General features: G+C 40.0%; 1 protein-coding gene across 1 annotated transcript; it reads left to right on the forward strand.

The window, feature by feature from the left end:
* Positions 1-8477: 8477 nt before the first annotated feature.
* ca6 (carbonic anhydrase VI) lies at positions 8478-18442 on the forward strand. Its single transcript, XM_036591299.1, has 10 exons — positions 8478-8664; positions 12446-12628; positions 13633-13781; positions 14413-14508; positions 16160-16226; positions 16456-16613; positions 16704-16830; positions 16924-17007; positions 17168-17194; positions 17556-18442. The coding sequence occupies exons 1-10, from the start codon at positions 8589-8591 to the stop codon at positions 18167-18169; spliced, it is 1581 nt and encodes a 526-aa protein (XP_036447192.1). The 5' UTR covers positions 8478-8588; the 3' UTR covers positions 18170-18442.
* Positions 18443-18741: the final 299 nt, after the last annotated feature.

The following is an 18741-nucleotide window of genomic DNA, read 5'->3' on the forward strand; positions in this document are numbered from 1 at the left end:
CAGTCTGGGGGTCAATGAAGACCAGTTTAAGAACCACTGCTCTAGGATGTCCAACAGGTTCCCTGTAAGGTGTGCAACAGGTTTCCTGTAAGGTGTGCAACAGGCTTCCTATAGGATGTCCAATGTCCAAAATGGGGTCCTTGTAGGTTGTCTAAATCTAAGGATGTCCTGTACAATACCCAATAAAATTCCTAAAAGGTGTCCCATAGGACTTTTAAATGATGCCGAATTGTTTTTCAGTGGTTCTTTAGTAAAGAAAATGGTTCTATATAGAACCATGAACATTCAAAGAACCCTTTCCATGATTAAAGGATTTTTGCATCGTGAAAGTGTCCTTCAGATTGATGGAGAATGTGCTGTAGATGGTTCTGTCTAGAACCTTTTTGAAAAGGGTTCTATATAGCACCAAAAGGGGGTCTTCTGTTGTTACAATGTCGAACGTGTAACAATAGAAGTTTTTTGGTGCTATGCAGAACCCTTTTCAAAAAGGGTTCATTTTCTTCACTCAAGATCCCTTGAAGAACAATCGTTTTTAAGTGTGATGATGTCTAACAGTATTCCTAAAGGATGTTCAATGGGACTCCAGTAGGAATGACTCCAAAATATGATACAGGTCCTTTAAAATTGCCACAGGATTTTATTCTATTTGAATTCTTTAAGATTATTTTAACAAAGGAGAAGTCTTTTAATTCAATATATTTCATTAATATGCCAAATGTCTACAGACAGATATATAGGTAAATACTTTATTGATCCCTTAGGGGGAATCTGGGTACAGGTTGCAAGAGCAGAGGAAGAGCATAGGCAATAATAAGCACACACAATAACATCTACTACATTATTTACACATACACAGTGCAAAAACAGCAGCGTGCTAACATGACATAGTGAGAAACATTAAATCAACTTAATTCAGCATTCATTTGTAGCAGACTATACATGTTCAGAACAGTCTGTACAGAAATGTATCCTTTCAAACACCTTTTGAACAGTATGCAACGTGGATAGCCTGCATGATTCGTCCATTCATTCAGCACACACTGTTTTATGTCAGATTTTCCCCACATGAGGGTAATTCCCTCTTTGCTCATTTAGGAGCTTCTTTTTGAGGGCTGGAACTTCTCCACGGTTCTCTCTGGTTTCTGTGATGCTGTCAGTGATGCTGTGGGTGTGCAAATCCGAGCACCCTCTATGGCCGCCTGCTGCAGTGGGTCACCTTGAGAAAAATCCATTCTGTAAGTGCGCCATCTGGTGTTAGCTCTGAGAATAGCACTGCAGAAGGGATTTCCTGTCAAAGGGCATTTTCTCAAGCTCCCTCCCACGAGCAGATGTGTAGCTGAGCTAAAATAATGAAAATCAGCCAGTAAGTCTGGCTGATATAATAGGAAAAGGGGCACATAATAGATAATTGTTATTATATTATATTAAATCATGCCTTATCATATTATATTAAATAATATTATACTGTATTACGTTACAATTGAATAAAAATGCTTACATCAGTGGTCTCCAACCCTGGGATACCCTTGCCACACTTGCTTTGACTAATCAGCCTCTTTTCCGATCCCTGATTGGCTGGATCAGATGTATTAGAGTTAGGTAAGGGGTGGGCAGCTTATTGGATACAGGTTAGAACTAAACTCTGCAGGACGGTAGCTCTCCAAGACCAACGTTGGAGACCACTGTTTACATAATAATGTTACATAATGTTACATGATGCATTATAAGTTGGATCATAGCTTACCATGTCATATAATTAGCTGTGAGCTGTAAAGCACATGTTAAATGTGTCTATAATCAGTAAATGTTTCATTACAGTAAATTTATTATTTCTGCAAAAATAAATGGGTAAGATGTATATCATTCAGAGTGGTTTGATGTGAAGCGCTCCGTTCTAGAGAAACATATTGAATGAAAATTGTTCAGACTCAGAACCAGAATCAATTTATTACTCCAAGCAATACACATACAAGTAATTTGTCTTGGTGAGTGCATGCATGTATGGCATGCAACATACTGAATGCACACAGATAACAAATATTTAACTAATAGAATAAAATAGAATTAGCTGAAAAAAGAATAGTAAAGAGCCAATGTGAAAGGAGCTAAAGAGATGTGTGAAAGTTTGTATATATGCAAATATAAACATCTATACAAATGGTGGTTGGAGGAGACATAATATAATGTAATATCTATTATATACAGTGTATTACAAGATGATGACTGAAATGTACAGTTATGCAAATAAGCATTGTGGTACAGAGGAGTTATGCTGTAATACTGTAAGGGAGGTTTGTTAGGTTCAATTTAAGTTTAAAGTGTGATGTGTCCGAAGTGGATGACGAGTACTACAGCTCTAGGGTAAAAGCTGTTAGCATGTCTGGTTGTGCTGGTTTTGATGGCTCTGAATCTTCTACTACAGGGGAGTGGCTGGAACAGGAGATGTCCAGGATGAGAGAGGTCAGCAGTAATTTTGCCAGCATGCTTCATCGCCCTCCTGTTGTGGATGTCTTGAAGCGTTGGCCAGATTGACCAGATGTTTATGGATGACTTGAGGATAAACTTGGTGAAAGCTGTGTAGAACTGGATCATCAGGCTCTGCGGCAGGTTGAATTTCTTTGGCTGTCTCTGGAACATTCTCTGCTGTCCTCTCTTGGCCATGGAGTCTGTGTTGCTCTCACACTTCAGGCCCCTAGATATGGTTGTTCCCAGGAACTTGAGTGACTCCACCATGGAAACCACAGAGCCATTGATGTTGAAGGGGGATTTAGACAGGGGGCTTGCGCCTGAAGTCCACCACCATCTGTACAGTCTTTTGTGTGTCCAGCAGCAGGTGGTTATTGCTGTACCAGGAGACCAGCTGCTCAACTTCCCTTTTGTAGGCTGACTATGAGGCCCACCACAGTTGTGTCATCTACAAACTTGAGGATCTTCACAGCTGGTTTGTTGAAGACATAGTCATTGATAGAGAGACTGATGAAAAGGGGGAAGAGTACACAACCTTGTGGAACTCCAGCACTGAGGGTCCGGGGGTCTGATATGTGCTATCTAAGGGCGTTTCACACTTGGGCCATTTCAGTGTCTGAAGTGGACTCAGACTGCTGAGTCATGGTTTCTTTTGCATATGTGAACACGCCAAACGAGCTCAGACCCCCCTAAACAGCCCCAAAAACGAACCAAACTGAGACCACCTCTCACGGTTCGTTTGTAGTTCGTTTTGTGGTTCGATTAATTTGTGCATTGTGAAAACAAAACGGCCCCAGTCCGCTTTAGCTTTGCTTTATGGTGAAGACCTCGTTGCTTTCCGTACACACAGCCACAAGACTGTGCACTTCAGCAGGTAAAACAGACCAAGGATCATTTATACGGTTCTACTCAGGATAAAGTCTGATCTGAGACAGACAGCAGCGCTGACATATTACTTACATTTACTTACATTGTGAACACAAAAAGAACTGAGGTCACTTGCAGTTGGTTCACTTTAACAAAACTCGGTTCGGTTCTTTTAAAACGAACTATATGTGAAAACACTGTAGGCCACACCTGCTGTTTCCTATGCTCCTATTTGTGAGGAAATCTGTGATCCACTGCCAGATGGGGTCTGGCACAGACAGCTGGCCTGCAGCAGCTCAGGCACTGTGGTGTTGAAAGCAGAACTGAAGTATACAAACAGAACCCTAGAGTGGGATCCAGGACTGTCGAGATGCTGTAGCATGAAGTGCAGGGCTGAGCTGACCACGTTGTCAACAGACCTGTCAGCTGCGGGGGCTAGGAACCAGACGTGCACCTCTACAAGCTTATACATAAAAAGGTATTACAGGTGTTTAACAAGAGTTTTGCCATATAAAGTAATTTTTTAAAACACATACAGGGTGGAAGGGACAGGCAGGACATGGTAAGGCAAAATAAGTCTCCAAAGAAAACATTTTTTTCAAATTTATCACTATAATATCATTATTGTTTTAACATTACATACACTGTAAGAAAGGCTCGTCAGACCTACCTAAAAAAAATTACTTAATGTGGTAACGAGTATATTAATTAGTTTTATTTATCTGATGAGCCATTTTATAAAAACTCAAAAGACAGGTTTATGAGTCAAAAGGTGAATATTTCAATGTGATCTTAACCGGTATAGCTTTCATATCACGCATCAAAGGTATGGGATTTTATCAGGATTACAGTTGACTAGTATGCCATCAGTTTTCAGAAGGAAAGCAGGTCAAAACACACCTCAAAGTGTACCAGAATCTGAAGAAGGAGGAAACTGAAAGAACAACCCGAAAGCCATCTTGTAAGAGAAAGCAAATTGTACTACTACATTAGAGCTGTGAATGACATGGGTAATTTCCAGCAAGAACTTGTTAACCGACTGACTTATGTTTATGAGGCTTTTATGAAAGGAAAGGCTGGCCATTCTGAGAAACTTGAGAGTTAGACATTTTTTTTCTAAATCATTAAGACATTTTACTTTAAATCATCTGTGACATGGCTTTGGTAGTTTACATGCTTTTCAGATAATGTAAAACACTGTGAATTTTGAAAGCCCTACACTTTGGATCTCGTCTTCCAGATTGAAGCCAAAGTAGGAGACATGAGCTCATGCAAACAAAATGCCTTTGGTCAGCAAATAACCTCAAAATATTAATTTAAATTTTTAGTCTAACAGAATCATTTTAAGCTCAGAATAAAGGCAGAGAGAGCAGCTTATATAATGTGTCACCCATTTAGAACTTATCACATATAGACAGATCAAAAATAATTTCAGTTCTTGCTTGGTTTATCTTGTGACGTCATGCTAAAATGAAAGGTCTATATGCTTTTTACGGCAGCATTAGGTCAGTGTCTGTCTGGCGTTATAGCCGTCCTACTCCTGAATGATGTAGTGACCACAAAGGCCAAATAACTATATGGTAACTACATGTTCTCACACCTTGGCTACAGTGATTGACGTCCATCGGTAAAAGACAAAGATAGAACAGAGAAAACACACACATATACGTGTGTGTGTGTGTGTGTGTGTGTGTGTATGTGTGTGTGTGTGTACAGCAGAAGTTTGAAAGGATAATTCACTCTCCACTCTTCATGAAAAGCAATGAAAGAGAAATATTATGTCTTGCTCAGCTTTTGTGACAGCATACAATGCTAACATTGATTTATTAATTTCTATATTACATTTTTATGTTATATTATTAATTACAGGTAAATACTAAATACTCTATTTCTAGAAGAGTTGTGTATAGGAGATGGAATATCAAACTCAAAAAACGAAATGTCAAACAAAAAAAAGCATAAGTAACATTAACATAAATGAGATGAATTAATAATTATTCAAATAAACCCAATCAACAAAGTTTATGGACCAAATTCAGTGCATGTTTATGTTAAAAATAATATTAACAACAATACTAATAATATAAACATGATCTTATTGGTTAATGTTTTTTTTCCCCTGCTGGTGACTGTGACATAATCAGAAGGTGAACAAAAGTTCCCACAACATGTCTCATAAACTGACTTGTGAATTATGTGAGGTGACTTGGTTAGAGGTAAGAATTTGCTACTGTCCCTATAGGATTCTAGTATTTGTTAGCACTAAGCTAACGGCCATTTGCAGCGGGTTGGTTATGGTATGGGGGACAGTATAAGGGGGAAACCCTTGCATTAGTGGTGTTTTACAATAGTATATATTACTGTTGTTGGACCAAAACCTCCATTTTTGCCATTTTTCATTTGAAAATGCCTACTGTTCTTTATACTGTGTGTAAATTTCACACACAAAATATCACCGATGTTTTCGAAATAAGAAATTCTTGCTATGTTTTACTGTACTTATGATTATTTGCATTTATTCTTGTGATACATGGTGATTTTACAAGCTTAGGGGCCTAAAACCTTTGCACAGTACTGCATGTACATATGCCTCTTCCATACTACAGGACGCTTTACAACCGTAGACCATAAAACATAAAACAGGAAGCTGCAGCAGCACATTTAACTACGCAGAGACAGTTTGAGACATCAGTACATAAACAGTGAGAGAGCAACACATAAACAATACATTCAAAGACAGACGCAGGAGTCAGAGCACAGGGATACAAATGAGCCCATAGTAAAAATTTGAATACTGTTACAGAGGAGACACACAGAACTTCAGGCCTGCCATGCTGGAGATCAGCGTAAACTTGAGAATCTGAAATCATGCTTCATTACATCACATCTGTTCTTGGCGTTGAACTTGCCCTTTAAAATGTCCCTCTAATTCATTCAACAGAGAATGATGTGCATTCTTAACACATGCTGAAACATTTTGGAATAAAATTCATGTTGTGGGTTTCAGTGAGCATTAATTGCATAATCCTGAACAAACTCAACAGGTTTGCTTCCCTATTGAGGGAGGCATGTCTGCTCTTGTTGGCCTCTAGTTACTTCCTTAAGGGCAACAACACAAAGATCAACAAATAGTCTCTCAGTGGGGCATAAATCCATTCACAAAACATGGAGGAAGTTTTTTTATGCACCTAAATGAACACTTAAACCAGTTTAACTCTTTGGAGCCGGTATGAGAGCAGACCAACTATAACATCGGTATCACTTGGGAATTCTTAGATGCAGAGAATACTAATAAGAAGTCATTAATATGGCCTGCAAACTCTCATTATTCTGTAATGACATATACAAGTACATGCCAACCACACTGACAAGCTCTCTGAATGTCACTGAATGGCCTCTAACAGAGCCATTGTGAGCTCAACTACACTCAGTCTGTGAAAGGTTGATGTAAGTAAATAACTGGGCTCTGCTGTTTACATGACATGTCTGTCAGTGACGTTTTCTTTGTGCTGTCACAAAGAGAGAAGATGCACTCAGTCGTCATCAGTTAGACTTATTTATACACTGGAGTGAAGTAGGAATAACAGTTTACTTAAGAGGGAATGGAGCATCCCTTCAGAATAAACCATCTAATGTGATAACTGAGTGAAAGCACATGGCAGTGTGCAGTTCTCCACCTAACTCCATCTGCTTCTCAACACACAAGCCCACTGGCAAACAGCAAACTGCTGCTCTGTTTCTACATGCCCTTGGCATTTCATGTGAAAAACTCTTTCCTAACAGCCTGTGTGCTGTTATTTTTCCCACCCGTTCCCCTACTAGCCCCACCCTCCTGTGCTATTGTGCTGTTAGCAAGTATGCACTTAAAAAATTGGAACAAGATATGATTTATTTTTCAGTGTTTTCACAGACTACATGCTGATTCATTGCTGATATATGATGCGCGTACTTGTGTGACTAAAGAAAACATATATCCCTAGTGATATACAAGACATTTCAAGTGTAGAATGGATTCAAGGTAGTGCAGGACAACATACTGTGTATACTACAGTATGAATTGAAAAATTTATTTTAGCTTCATCGGTATCAGTGCAGTGGGTAGCGCTGTTGCCTCAAAGCAAGAGGGGCCTGGGTTTGATTCCCAGCCGGGTGACCAGGGTCCTTTCTGGTGGAGTTCTCCGTGTGTCTGCGTGGGTTTACTCCCACAGTCCAAAGACATGTGGCTAGGCCAATTGGACATGCCAAATTGCCCCTGTGCTAAATTTTATGTATGTATGTATGTATATGTCTGTGTGTCTGCCCTGCGATGGACTGGCGACCTGTTCAGAGTGTTTCATGCCTTCCGCCCAATGACCGCTGGGATAGGCTCCAGTACCCCCCGCGACCCAGAAGAATAAGCAGCTTAGATTTTTCAGATTGTTTAAAAAAAAAAGTTAACTTGAACGTGGAAAAAAAAGTTAACCTGAACGTCTCTTTCATTCTTTGTAGAAATCAAAATTAATAAATAAGTTTTCTTGCTGGAAATCAGGTGGGATGAATTTAACCCAGTTCTTTAGGTTACTTTATAAGCAACAAAACGATATTTTTTCAGAGAGAAACACTTTTAGCCCTTAATCAGACCAATGAATACCAACCAGACTGCACTACTGTACTGTACAGAGGTAGAAACGTCAAAGCTGGGAGCTGTTTTTCCTACAGTAGTGTCAGTGGCCTTCATGATGGGATCATGAACTCCGCAATGTATAAAGCATTTAATGCTGAAACTTTAACAATCTGTTTGGTCTGTTTGGTGAATGCCACTGAAATGGATGTCATTTGGTTTGATAATTTTTGCTTAACACAATTAAATACATTTTTAAGTAAGCACAAATGTCCAGATACTTTCTGGGGGCATTATAATAGAAAATATGATGATATTCATTTTTACACCCACCACCTACAGTCAAGCATTGTGCGTCTTTTTTTAAAGAAAGAAACCTTAAGTAACTCATGTTTTTTCCAGCTGCAGTTGATTTTTAATGAATTCTCCCCAAATGAGCAAAAGTAAACAGTGCACGGGTGTTTCTCGCGGTGATCCTGCAGGATGCTGCTGGCCAATCCCAGCTCAGGGGGCGGGGCCTGTCGGAATACGGGCGGGAAAGATAACTCGGCCTGCGTCCCGGAGAGCGGAGCAGTGCTTCACTGAGGAGAGCGACTCTGGGTCAAGACCGAGCTACACACACACTCACACACTCACACACACACACCGCCGCACAATGGAGCTGTTTCCCCTGCTCATACATCTCCTTTCGGCGAGCTTTGCCTTGGCTGGAGTGCACTGGACTTATAAAGGTGAGTGAAAACGTTTGAGACGTTTACATTTTAGTCAGACTAACGGTGGCAGCCGTACTTCCAAAAAAGATGTATTACTAATTCACGTATTGCTTTTTAAAAACCCTGTCAGGATTATTTAGCCTACATTCTTAAATAAGAGGGTTCTTTAAGGGTTCTTTAGTAAAGAAAAGCTCTCTATAGCACCAAAAAGGGTCCTTTTATTGTTGTGAAGTCAAGCTTAGAATCTTTTTTGGTGCTATATTTAACCCTATGCAAAAAGGTTCTATAAAGAGACTATAACACATTCTCCATGAGTCTGAAGAACCCTTTTATGATGCAGAGAACCCTGTAATCATGCAAAGAGTGCTCATGGTTCCATACAGAACCCTTTTCTTTACTAAAGAATCCTTGAAGAGCCATCTTTTTTAAGTGTGCTATAACCATATGTTGATATTCTTAATATAAAGATGTGCTCTAATTATCAGAGGTGTTTTGTTATTGTTGTCTGACACATAATGGGTTAAGCCTTGTGTGGTGTTCAGGTCTGTGGCACACATTTTAATGTTTACCAAAAGAAAAAATGATGCAATTTATTACTATTTCAACCTCAGACTCCTTAGCATTTGCTTATTTGCTGTGAAAACATATAAAATAACGCTTTTCAATGACTTCACACTGTAACTACACATTTATATTACACATGTGTTGGGCAGAACCCGTGGGGAGTAAAAGTGTGGAGGTGCTGTGTCCTTCACTCTGTTCTCCTCCTACATGGCCTGCTGTTAGTGTGTGTGTGTCTGTGCGTGTATGTGTTTGTATATGTGTGTGTGTGTGTGTGAGGGTGGACAACACGGACAGGCTGCTGACTGGCTACAGCTGCTAAAGGAGAACCCTACACTGGTCACTTGTGATATTTTAAACATCTGATATTTTTACATAAATTGTTGTGGCTGTGTTGATGAAAAAACTGTAATGCGGTGGGTCCACCAGACCACTGAGTAACAAAAACATCAACACCACACAAGGGTTAAGATGAGGTGATAACACACTTATCATTATTATTATTGTATTATGAATTAAATCACGATGCGTGAGAATGCAGAACCTTCATTTAACCCCATTCTGTTATGGATTCAGGCATGATGGGGCATTAAGTAATAAAGGACAATGCATTATGTAATATTGCAGGCCTTAAATGACCTTTAATTTCCCACTACAAATACTGAAAATGATTCTGCTTTCACTCCCTTACTTTGCTTGGTTCTAGAGACTTCATTAGTGGGCATCAGGTGAAATTGGATCGATCCATAGTGTGCCCTTATTATTATACAACATTATAATATTTTAATAGTGCTGTAGAAAACTTCTACAATGTTTCCATGCACGTGTAATATTCCTGTCCTCTTGTAATCTCCTTGTTATAATGTTTAATAGCATGTTATATCCTGTAGTAACCTTAAGTGTCAACATCTAAAGGCAGTAGCTCCTATATATTTAAAGACTCCAAGTGGTATGAACTCACTGATACCCGTATAGAACGTTTCCCCATTGAATTAAATAGGAATAACATCAATCTACTCAACACTGCTTTTCTTTGCTGATGTTCTTCTGGTAAACATACTAATTTTTTCATTCAGTTTAATTAGCAGTTTACCAGCTGAACAGTCTCTCAGAATAGGCCAGTTAAATACACATACAAACACAATCAATGGCAGTCAGAGAGAGAGAGAGATGGAGAGAGAGAGAGAGAGAGATACACAAAGAGCGAGATGGAGAGAGAGGAAGAGAGAGACAGAGACAGAGAGAGAGAAAGAGAGGGAGAGAAAGAGAGGGAGAGAGACACATAGAGAGAGAGACAGAGAGAGAAAGAAAGAGAGAGAAGAAGAGAGAGAGGGCAGAATCAGGCTGTGATCTGTGATGAGCTGACTTTGCTAATAATTTTTTCTGTAAGTTACGTTCAGGAACAGGTGTGTTTTTTCTACAACCCCCCCCCCACCCCCAACCCGTTCTGATCATATTACCCTTCATATTTAAAAAAGAAACAGAAAAATAAATCTCAGTGTTACAGAATTATTGGTCAGAGTTCCCTGGGGAACCTGTCAGACTAGATCCCTAGACCCCTATACCAGCCTTATATTTCCATGATTACCACAACACCATAATGTTTATGTGGAAATCATATCGGCACATAGTAAACATTAGCCATTATGATTTTACCATATGATTTTTATAGGACTAAATTCCTGTAATGTTACTATATTTCTTGTTCATGAGGGATAGAGGTTTTATTGGCCTATATTATTGGTGTCACTTAAACATTGCCTTCAGTGAAGCACTACAGCGTGCCAGATGTTAGCTGATGTGATTTTTCGATCATAAAGGCATGACATGAGTGTCAATTGCCATATGGCCTAATTTTAGTCATATATCTAGTGAGTGTGCCAGATAAGTGAATCGGGCAGTTCTCAACCACAAGCCAGACTCTGGTTTCAAACATCAGGGTGTTATGAAGAGGCTGATAGTCTGGAGCTTCTTTCCCACACAGTGCAGTCCAGAGTTGCGCTGCGGACAGTGGAAAAAAGGCGAGAGGCCCCACCACCTTTTACCCTCATTGGCCAAAATGTCCCTTGTTTTCCAGGAAGAAAAACCTACCTTGCGTATCGCCTTCCGTGTCAACAATCCCATGACGAAATGTATTTGTTTTTAGTTTTTTAAGCTCTGAAGTCCTTGAGTATAAACTGACCAGCTCCTTTATCAAGTACACCTTCTTGTATCTACACTCATTGTCCATTTTGTCTGGTCCACAAACCAAAGGTCGACAATTACAGACTGTCCATCTGTTTCTACTTCCCTGTTCATCAATGATCAGGACCCCCACAGGCCATGACAGAGCAGGTATTATTTGGGTGCTGGATCATTCTCAGCACTGCAGTGACAGTCACATGGTGGTGGTGTGTTAGTGTGTGTTGCGCTGGTATGAGTGGATCAGACACAGTCGTGCTGCTGAGTTTTTAAACACCTCATTGTCACTACTGGACTGAAAATGGTCCACCAAACAAAATTATCCAAGCAACAGTGACCTGTGACCACTGATGAAGGACTACAGGATGACTAACACAAACTTATTGTCTCTGACATTATATCTACAAGGTGGGCCAACAAAGTAGGTGTGTCTAATCGAGTAGACAATGAGTGAATACAGTGTTTAAAAACTGCTGTGTCTGATCCACTCATACCAGCGCAACACACCACCACCAAGTCAGTGTCAATGCAGTGCTGAAATGATCCACCACCCAAATAATACCTGCTCTGTGGGGGTACTACTGGCATCCTGATCCCTGAAGAAAAGGGGAAAAAGGAGCTAACAAAGTATGCAGATAAACAGAGGGACTACAGTGTGTAATTGTAGAATTGCAACCCCTATATGATAAATAAATGGACTTAATAAAATGGACAAAGAGTGCAGATACTTAACGAAGTGGCCAGTTTGTGTATAACTGTTGTAACAAAAATGTATCCTGGTCATGATAAATGTAGGCCTATTGGTGGACAAAATCACAGTGTATCTATTTTTAGGCTGAAAGATAACGCTGCCCCTTTAAATGCAGACTCCGCAGCTACTAACAGCAAGACACAACAGTTTTGCCATGTAACTGCGAACAAACAGTAGTAATGCATCTGGAATGTGATAAAAGATAAACTGGAGTGATGCATGGGTTGTGGTGGTTGGCTGTCAGAATGGTGGCCTTTTCTTGCATGTCCGTGCTCAGGCGCGTGTAACCGTTTCCCTTTTCCACAGAGGGGGATTTGGACCAGATGCACTGGGCTGAACAATACCCGTCCTGTGGAGGGGAAAAACAGTCCCCCATCGACATCCAGCGACGTACAGTCCGCTTCAACCCAGACCTGCTGCAGCTTGAGCTCACTGGATATGGAGAACACAAGAATGGCAACTTCCTCATGTCCAACAACGGCCACTCAGGTACAGACTTCAGCTCACTGTGGCCACTTGAGCTCGCTAAAGAGGGGTTCTGGTTCTCTTCATGGCTCTTAGTGGTTCAAATGTAAAGCAAATGCACTATAATTTGTTAACTCTTGATTTTGCTGGGGCCAGACGCTGGTGGTGACCCCACTTTCTCCCATTACATCAGCTGATTCATTTGAGCTGAAGGTCAAATTCAACTTCGAGTAAACAGATGTAAGATTACATGGTAAGTAATGGTGATCAGTTCCCAGTCAAACTGCAAATTTCAGCCCACGGTTTCGAGGAACACTATAGCCCACTGTTAAAGTAAGCTATGGCTTCATTTATATCTGATTCATGGAACTGGACTGAAGGTGGTGAGTTGTAACTCACATGAATGCCAGTACAGCTGAGATGGACATAAATGGTCAGTTATCATACTGCCCTCTCAAGTGGCTCCAGCACTTTCAGGGCTTTGAGTGTTCTGCTTATAAGGCATGTCAGGCACCTCAGGCTCAGCCAAACCATTTAAGAATGCAAAAATACTAGTATGAATATTTGTATATTGTTTTATTTTGTTTTTTACCCAAATTTCAATAATACTTTTATCTGAAGGACAACAGGTTTATAGACCTATGAGTTAAGTTAATAGGAATCATCCTGAATGTTTGTGTCTACAGTCCAGTGAGTTTCTTGACCTTGTTTCATGTATTTCCTTTTTCTTATTTTGTTACTAAGAACATACTAGACAATGTGGGTGATATATGTTGTTGCTGGAATTTCCAAATGGCTGAAATCATGTTTAGATCCACTCCTCCAAGCTTGTTAAAATAAAAGGAAATACATGGAGTAAGTCAAAGCAAGCTATATTCTTAAAGTTTTTACATTCTGTAACATTCACTTTTTATAGTCTCACTCATGCAGTTTCATGAATGCCTCTCCTCTAGAAAACCTCTCCCAGTTCTTCAGATATAAGATCTCTGATTTACTTTGTCTTGCTTCTCTCTTTTTTGTTTCAACAGTCCAAATCAACCTCCCTCCCACCATGAAGATAACGAAAGGGCTGCCACACTGCTACACTGCTGTTCAAATGCACCTGCACTGGGGTGGATATGACCTGGAGGCCAGTGGAGCTGAACATACTCTGGATGGCATCCGTTACATGGCAGAAGTGAGATATTTTCCTCTTTTTCTTACCTTTTCATGGCACTGACACAAAGCAGCTTTACAGAAATCAGGGTACAAGCCCCAAATAGTGAGCAAAAGGCAACAGTGGCAAGGAAAAACTCCTTAAGAGCAACAGGAAGAAGCTTTGAGAGGAGCCAAGATGTAAAAAGGGGAACCCATTCTCCTCTGTTTAATGCAGAGTAGCAAAACAATAGCACAACAGCAGCAACATAAATAAAGAGTAAGGATCTGACAATGAATATACAATAGTGAATATGGAATAAAGAGAAGATATGAGGCCCTCATTGGACAGAACCAATGATAAACGATAGCCACTGTTAGGAACCTTTCAGAGTGACAAATGAGGAATAGATCTATGAAAACCAGTGAGAAATTAAAAACATACATAAAAGCCAATGACTACTAATGACCAGTGACGTCTGTTAGAAATATGTGAATTTTGTCAGTTGTTAATTTGTTTCTTCTAGGTTGTCTGTTTCTGCTGTGGAGAGTGTTATACACTATAGTCACTATCGTCATGAGGAATCACTCAGACCGGAACCTTCTACAGCAGTTTTGGCTCATGCTAAACTGTAACTGCGCTCTTTTTCTGTTCTCTGTTGTATGTTTCACAGCTCCACGTGGTCCACTACAACTCCGAGAAGTACAAGAGCTTTGAAGAGGCTGTAGATCAACCAGATGGTCTGGCAGTTCTGGCCTTTTTCTATGAGGTGAGAGCTAAATTTAATACTTCACACTGACCTCTAATTATGTCAAATGCATGCCAGTTATAGGCAGCTATAATTGCTTCTTTCTTTGAGTTAATTTATACCTGAAATAAGAATAAAATAAAACAAAATCCATTTGGCTACAATACTGCCACCTTGTGGAATAAGGGTTTAAAACAGATTTCACATCACAAACATGCACTTGAAAACACAGTGAACAAATGCCAGCAAGATGATTTAAACCAATATCATTTTATTAAAATAATATAAATATGAAAAGTCAATCTGTAAGCTTATACAGTTATTATCACTAGTTATTGTCTTTAGCTAAAGCTGCATAGACATCTCCACCCTTAAAACACTATGTGAGCTAAATGGGGCCATTGATCCAGCCATTGCGTGTTGGCCTGCCAGCTTCCGTTTCAGTCCCAGAGGAGTAAATGCAGGTCGTCCACATTGGGGCCTGTCTGTTGTGGGTCACTGCTTTTGCTGCACTGCCACAGGCGTTCTCTTCAGCTCAAGTATGTAGTCCATCTGCAGCTCGTAGCGTCCGCTAATGCTTTACTAACAGCCAACCTTTGGATTGATTTGAGCCATTAAAGCTTAGCATAAGGTTTTTCTTGTTTGATACTAGGCCTGTCATGATCATGAGATTTTAGCTGATGATTAATTGTCATATAAATAATTGGGATTACTGATTTAATTGTATTTTCTTGTTTACTGAATGCAACTTGCAGTACAAGCTTGAAGTGGGCAAATTTGCTGACTAGAAATGATACACTACACGGCTGCGCGCCATCCCAGATGTCACAACACTAATGTCTACAGAATAAAGTATAGAGTCAAGCAAAGTAGCACAAGAGTGAAAATGTAAGCAAAAAAACACTAATATTGCTAGCATACATGTTAGAATTACCTACACAGCTAACAAATACACTAAATTTACTCAGTGCTGCCCTCTAAACAGGTTAAAAGTTGGAACTTACACTTTGTATATATTGAAATGTATCATAGTCTTCTATAGAGATGACTTCAACTCTTGTTTTGGAAAGTTGGATACACATGTAATCATGAAATATATGAAACTACACATCTAATATTTATTACCTTAGCAAGAGCAGAATGTTTAGGTGATGCTGGGCTTCTGCATTCATTTGTAACACTTCAGAGATCATGATTCTACATAATGTTAATCCAGGTACATGTAGACCCAAGTTATACATGTTCTAAAGCGTATATACAGTCGTGTACAAAAGTTTGGGCACTCATGGGCTCTACAGGGAATATACATTTTGTGCACTATTTATTTGCTAATTTGAATATATTGGAAAAAAACCTAAATCGTATATTAAACTCAGTTAAATTAAAATAGAAGTAAACAGAAATTGTGCACTAAAATTAGCAGAAAATGGCATTAACTGTGTTCTCTGTAGAGGATATGTTAACTTACTTTCACTTAGAAAATCATCAAAACATGTAATTTGACCAGGAGTGTTCAAACTTTAGCATATGACTGTGCACACATGAAAAATATCAGGTATCGTCATCAGGCCACAGTTCACATATCAGTGCATACCTAAAAATTATAGATACATTTGATTCAATGTCTTGAGTTCTGGGACATATTTTTATGTGTGATTTTGCCTTTATCTAGGACGGGCACTTTGAGAACACGTACTACACCGAGTTCATCAACAACCTGGCAAAGGTCAAATATGCAGGTATGTAATAGGAAGTTCTGCCCAAAGTGTGCAAAATTGATTCCTAAGGATGTTTGATCTGGCCTTCCAGAAAGTTACCCTAAAAATATATATATATATATATTGTAAAGTTGTAAAATTCAATTTGTTTTAATTTCATACGTTTGGGCACCCCTACCATAGATATTTTATTTCAATGTTTTCATGAGCAACTTCAGTCCTAACCCTCTTCCTCTGTGTCTCTTTTCAGGGCAGTCCATGAATATTTCTTCTCTAAATGTACGCTCCATGCTCCCTGAGAACCTCGCCAATTTCTACAGATATGAGGGCTCTCTCACGACCCCTCCATGTTTTGAGAGCATTCTGTGGACAGTGTTTGATACTCCTATCATTCTGTCCCACAACCAGGTACATCATCTCTCCTTGATTCAAACCCATCTTTTCAATCTTTTCAGGTGACGTTTTGTCAGATTAATAGTCATTGGCTGAAATCCACAGATTAGGAAGCTGGAGAGCACCATTATGGACCTTGAGAATAAGACTCTGTGGAATGACTACCGCATGGCGCAGCCTCTGAACCAACGAGTGGTGGAGTCCTCCTTCATCCCTCGCCTGGGCAGAGGCAGTAAGTACACCGCATCACATTTCAGCTGATCATGTTAAAAACAGCTGTAAAATTCTTGTATTCAGCTATATGTCTTATTTCCCCTTCTCTCAGCATTTTGTAGGCAAGAAGAGATTGAGGCGAAGCTTACGAACATCGAAACCATGATCACTTCTCTCGGCAAATATATACACTCAGGTATCGCTTACAGTAATCATGCTATCACGCTTTGAGGAAATGAATTATCTTACAGTTGTTATTCTGGCAGAACTTCCCTGATTCTCTTAACTGGTGATAAAACGCTTAGTCATTTTACAGAGGTGAGAATTAACCTTTCATTATCTTACTTGCTATTCAGGTGGTGACTCCAAGGACAGAGGCAAGGGTAAGAATAAAAAATATTTTAACCCTTAAAAGGTTACAATGGGTCATTAACTGGGAACCAAAGAACCAAAGATTTAAGAACCATAACCATAATGTGTTTCTGATGTTTTCAGTGGTCAAAAGACCTCCATGGATTTCTTTTAACATGATGCAAATGAGATGTGTGAGTTAACAGTTTGGTGATAGAAAGTATGAAAAAATGGTGGAATTTCCCTTCAAGCCAATGTTAAAGTTTTATGTTTAGGTTCTATAGTTAAACAGTTTCCTAGAACCATACACTACGAGTCAGGTACCATTTAGAAGCCTTTGTTTTTTAACAGATAAACTATTGTTACAGCAGTGATTTACTCTTGTCATTTCAGATCATGCCATATACCCACTGGTGCTAAACTTTCCTGAGAACAAGCTGGGCAGTTATGCAGTGGTCAACGTGGCTCACACCATGAACCTCCACTCCTTCACGGCCTGCATGAATTTGCAGATGCGCCCCCGTTCTGTGCACACGGTGCTGTCCTACTCCAACTCGGGCCACGACAACGAGCTCATGATCACCATGGGCCACGAGACAGGCCTCTGGATTGGAAATGAGTTTGTTAACTTACCTCATAGCCTCCACACCCACAACTGGGCACACTACTGCGTGACCTGGGCCTCTCACACTGGAGGAGCGGAGCTGTGGGTGAACGGCATTGTGGGAAATGAGCAGTATCTGCGGGCAGGGTACACTATCAAGGCCGGCGGTGTCCTCATCCTGGGGAAGGACCAGGACGGCTATCTGGGCATCTCAGACTCGGACGCGTTCGTAGGCCACATGACGGATGTGAATGTGTGGGATTATGTCCTGTCTGCCGACGACATCCAGGAGCAGATGAGCTGCGAGGACAATGTGGGGAAAGGCAATGTGCTGAGCTGGGGTATCACCCGCTTGAGCTTGTATGGAGGGGTTCAGCTGGAGACTGAACACAAGTGCTCCTGAGCCACTGGAACACAGGTTCAGCTAGGGGTGCACAATATATATAGGCAGCTGATATGTTATTGGCCGTTAAATTGGAAAATATGATTATTGTGATTGAAACTACATGTGATTATTACAACTAATAACTACGACTGCTCTGTTTGTATTTGCGCACACACTGATGCACATATGGTCACTTTTAATTCTTCTAAAGCTCAACGAAATGGATAGCACAGTGGATAACACCACAGGCCAACACATGGTAGATCAAAGATTCATGACATAAATCAGTTCATTAAGCCGTGTTCCTTTGGTTCTAAACCGTGTTATGGTCATTACACTCCATATATGGGCTATAATGTGAACTTAAAATGATTCATTGTTACAGTAAACATCGGCCTCAACAAGATGTCAATTATTGTTTAGCGTTATTGGCCTGGATATTCCATATCAGTGCATCCATAGATTCAGGTCTCTGTCCTGTTCTGAATGTGCTGTGGTCACATTGCTCTGACTCTCTGTGAACCACTGACTGAAGTGGTTCTTGGAGTATGATTTTATTCAGTTTTTTACTTCATTCATACTTAAAATGT

The sequence above is a fragment of the Colossoma macropomum genome, unplaced genomic scaffold, assembly GCF_904425465.1.
Source record: "Colossoma macropomum unplaced genomic scaffold, Colossoma_macropomum, whole genome shotgun sequence".
In the NCBI taxonomy this organism is placed as follows: Eukaryota; Metazoa; Chordata; class Actinopteri; order Characiformes; family Serrasalmidae; genus Colossoma; species Colossoma macropomum.

Bases quoted from the DNA above. Each gene is read 5' to 3' on its own strand.
- ca6 (XM_036591299.1), top strand. From the start codon at position 8,589: ATGGAGCTGTTTCCCCTGCTCATACATCTCCTTTCGGCGAGCTTTGCC. The intron at 16,227-16,455 runs GTATGTAATAGG...GTCTCTTTTCAG, and splicing joins GGCAAAGGTCAAATATGCAG to GGCAGTCCATGAATATTTCT. The intron at 16,614-16,703 runs GTACATCATCTC...TGAAATCCACAG, and splicing joins TCATTCTGTCCCACAACCAG to ATTAGGAAGCTGGAGAGCAC.